The sequence below is a fragment of the Parasteatoda tepidariorum genome, chromosome 3 (assembly GCF_982258835.1).
Source record: "Parasteatoda tepidariorum strain Cologne lab strain chromosome 3, Ptep-v5.0, whole genome shotgun sequence".
NCBI classification, from domain to species: Eukaryota; Metazoa; Arthropoda; class Arachnida; order Araneae; family Theridiidae; genus Parasteatoda; species Parasteatoda tepidariorum.
In genome coordinates, this window is record NC_141757.1 from 89,917,977 (window position 1) to 89,922,100 (window position 4,124).

A 4,124-nucleotide genomic window follows, 5' to 3' on the forward strand; every position below is an offset into this window, starting at 1 on the left:
GGGTCATCACTCTCTGTCAAATTGACTTAGAGGTCCCAAGTTCGAAAGCTCAGATCAGAGCATTTATTAAAACCCATAATGAGAGCGGATAGAAACAGGAATGACAGAGTTCCGAGAAAGGTTGGCAAACATTTACATTTTTTAAGGACGCAGTTACAAAGAGACTACAGGCCAACTTTTTCCTGAATCAATTCTTAACTGGCCATGGAGTGTTTAGAGAACACCAGCTAAACATGTTTAATAAGAGTCCAGACTGTCCTTATTATGGGGAATATCAAACAATCGAACATTTAATTATCTACTGCGCCCTCTTCCAGACACTTCGCGGAATCCACTTTATTAACCAGTCTCAACACCAGTGCTTTGCTAAGTTGACCTGTAAAGACATCATTAAAAAAATCATCAAAAAAACATTAGAGGATATCCTGGCCAGTAACATATCAGTATCTTGGAGCCAGCGATTTCCATCTTGGGTGTCTGTCTTAATGATATTTATTGGTTTTAGCCTTCAACCTTTTTACCTTCTTTATTTTTTAACCCTTATTGTTTTTACAATATGTTGTTTTTGCTACTGCTTTTACAATTACCATACTTTTAGCTGCCTCTTTGTGATTTAACTTTTAACTTTATCTTTCCGTGGTTTTTATCTGAGATATTTAAGGTTTTTGATCATGTGTTCTTATCTTAATTATCCTAGAAAGTTTACATCTTTGCATTTTTTTTCACTATTGGTTTTAAGGTGTACTATTTTATCAATTTTCGGATTTTAAATTTATAAGAATCTTTTGACTTTAAGTAGTTTTAATAATTTTAATAATTTTATGAGGGCCAGTTGGCCTTAGCGATCTCTTTTGATCGGAGATTTTTTATTAACTGGTTTTAAATTGTATAATTTGGTCTTGGATTTTCTTATCTTGAGAGGTTTTATTCATTTTAAATTTATGAGGCTTTCGACCTTATGATTTATGCAATGACAGTAACTTCAGTAGTCATGTTATCTTATTTTATTATTGTTGTGTTCATAAAACTAGTGGGCTGCTCCCCCAGCTCACTAACGCTAGCCAAGCACCAAAAAATTGCTACGCAATCTTATATGGTTTGCTTCGCAAACCAAGCTCACTTCGCTCGCTACTAACTTAGGTACATTGCAAATGCACAAAATTCTAAGAATTCAAAAGAATCATTCAAATCCATATAACAACTTTTTCAAAAAAAAATGAAATTTTTTTAGTAAATACTAAGTCATTAAAATAAATTTGAATTCAAATAAAGGACATGTAATTCATTAAACGTATTAGAAATGTGCTATAGTATAAAATCTTAAGATAAATCTTAAGATAAAATAATAATAGTTCAATTATAGATAATATCTTAAGATAAAATTTCTAAAACTGATATCTCTTTAAAAAGGCTAAAATTTTGGCTATAATTAATCGTCACATAAATTCCTATTATATAAATTCGTGAAAAAAAGCGCTTTCTACAAAATACTAAAATAGAGATCTATCGACAAAGACTACTCACTTCTGCCTAGCTTAATAGTATGAGATTGCCGCAGCCGATTGGGTGAATTTCAGAAAAGATCACATTTTGTAAGAATGCTCTCTCTGGTTATGTCAGTTTCCGTTTTTAAAAGCGCTATACGTTGAACTACCTCAGCTAGATTTGGCATGTGACATTTTTAGCAGCTATCATTGGTCGATTTTCTAGCGTTGCCATTCGGGGGGAGTTGTAATGAGGCTTTTTTTGTCGCCATGTAAGAGAAATATATATATTGATTTTTAATTTTTAATGTTTATATACTGATAATGTGCACAGCTGTATAGACGTTGTAATATGTGCACAACAGTATAGACGTTGTGATATGTGCACTGCTGTATAGACGTTGAACATAATTAATATTTGATGTTCTTTGTTTGTATAACCTTTTGCAGGTTGAAATTACTCCTCGCGTGCCCTTTTATAGGGCAGGTATCTATAGGCAAGTCTTTACCTTATTATTATTTATACTATTATTTATACTATTATTTTTAATATTATTTTTATTTAATTTTGTATGACCATTATAAAAATATTCCTTAAATATTAGCATTTAATGTTTGACATATCTGCGGACTATCGCTTTTTCGCAAAAGCAATCAAAGGAATTTGCTATAATCACGCCATCATAAAACCATTGGGAATCATTCTTCCTCAGCCCAAACTAGAAGAGATGCTATCACATTTATCTTCTGAGACACTAAGTATAAATATTTGCAAAATATTTTTAATTGTTAAATTTTTTAAATGTTTTTATGTTATTTTATGGTTGAAAGAAAATTATTTGATATAATAAAAGTAAATTTCATAATCATTTTATTATAAAATATCTTTACATTTTGCTCATGAATTTATTTATCTAGAGTTTGCAAGGTAACTCATGCATAACAGAAGCGTATATTGAATTTTATTTTAAAGATTAATGCGAATAATGCTTTTTGACGTCTTTTAATAGGCTATAAGCTATGCTAAAATAATTTTTTTAAAAAATGAATTTGAATATATTTCAAGTTGTTAGTTTAAGATTTACACTTTTAAATTTTAATCGAATTTTTCTTATTACCATTGTCATCCATAATCAACTATTTTACAGATAGCACAAATATTTAAAAAAAATTATAATCCTTGTTTATTCAGAAGGAAAATTATATCTGAAGATTATTTATTTATAGCTTGAAAACAGGTTTACTAAGTATTGGGATTTGTTGAGAGTAAATTAGACTGAAAGTCACGTAGAACAAACTGAAAACTTAAACTTTATTTACATAAAAAGAATATAAAAACAATAAGATGTTGCCAGCACAGGAAGCTCAAACTATCTAACTAATCTCGAACTCAAACTTCAACATCCTCCCCACCCTGGTCGACCTCGAGGGGGATGACCAGAGCTACCGGACGGGTTATATTGTGACCATTAACTCTCAGCTCACAGGATCTTATTTTTCCATCTCGTCCTTCATGCAAGTTCACCACTCTATCTTTCTTCCACATGTGACGTGGTCGGACATCCTCTTGTAGGAGTATAATATCGCCAATTCGGATGTTAATGATATTGTCTTCATTACGAACTTGATGAAATGACCGCAATTGAAGCAAATATTCCTTGGACCATTTTTTCCAAAAGCAGTCGAGTAAGTCCTGCTGCTGCTTGTAGATTTTTCTTAGCTTTGTGTTGTTATTTGGGCTGGATGGAATGGCCGTTAGTTTTCGTCCTGTCAAGAAATGGCTTGGTGTTAAGGCTGTGGAACTGTCATCTTTTCCATCTTCGTATACCAAAGGTCGGCTGTTCAGAGCGGCTTCTATTCCAATGAGGGCCGTGGACAGACTTTCCTCGTCAAGAAGTGCTCGTCCGAGTACCTTTCGTAGACATCGCTTGACAACTCCTATTAGGCGTTCCCACCAGCCTCCCCACCAAGCCGGCTGTGGGGAGGCTGGCAACTTCGCTTGACAACTTCTGTTGAGAGTAAATTAGACTGAAAGTCACGTAGAACAAACTGAAAACTTAAACTTTATTTACATAAAAAGAATATGAAAACAATAAGATGTTGCCAGCACAGGAAGCTCAAACTATCTAACTAATCTCGAACTCAAACCTCAACACTAAGCAACTATAAAGTGTTTGCTCCATAGTTCGCAAAGATGTTTTGGATAAAAATGCTGAAACTGCTACCCTTAAATACATAAATATATGAAATTAAGCTTGGGACACCCTGTTTTATATTGGAATTTAAGTATTTAATATGTGATGGATGCTTACTTCTTTCATTAGATTTCCTATTATTATAGCTTTGCGCTCTTCTCTATTTTTAGTTCTTAAATTTGTATTTATATTGACATTATTTAGCTTGTTTACATTCAGGAATGTTTGTTTATTCGAGTAAAAGCTGAACTAGTGATTTATCCTTCTACCGTCTTGGATTTCAATTTATATAGGAGTGTTCAATTTTTAGTGCTATTTTGAGGATTTAGAAAATTTATAACACACAACAAACTAGATAACACTACGGAAATGATAACACTAATGCTTTATAAATGTAAGTAAATAATAGTGGTCGGACATTTAGTAACTATTCAGCCTTTCCTTT

General features: G+C 32.3%; 1 protein-coding gene across 1 annotated transcript; it reads right to left on the bottom strand.

Annotated features, from left to right (window-relative positions):
• Window positions 1-349: 349 nt before the first annotated feature.
• Window positions 350-3,667, bottom strand: LOC147813947 (uncharacterized). Its single transcript, XM_087160164.1, has 3 exons — window positions 3,633-3,667; window positions 2,881-3,493; window positions 350-376 (listed from the first exon to the last, which is right to left on the bottom strand). The coding sequence occupies exons 1-3, from the start codon at window positions 3,665-3,667 to the stop codon at window positions 350-352; spliced, it is 675 nt and encodes a 224-aa protein (XP_087016290.1).
• Between the last annotated feature and the right edge of the window lie 457 nt (window positions 3,668-4,124).

Bases quoted from the DNA above. Each gene is read 5' to 3' on its own strand.
- LOC147813947 (XM_087160164.1), bottom strand. From the start codon at position 3,667: ATGGAGCAAACACTTTATAGTTGCTTAGTGTTGAG. The intron at 3,494-3,632 runs GTTTGAGTTCGA...TACTCTCAACAG, and splicing joins TATAGTTGCTTAGTGTTGAG to AAGTTGTCAAGCGAAGTTGC. The intron at 377-2,880 runs GTTTGAGTTCGA...ATGTCTTTACAG, and splicing joins AGGGTGGGGAGGATGTTGAA to GTCAACTTAGCAAAGCACTG.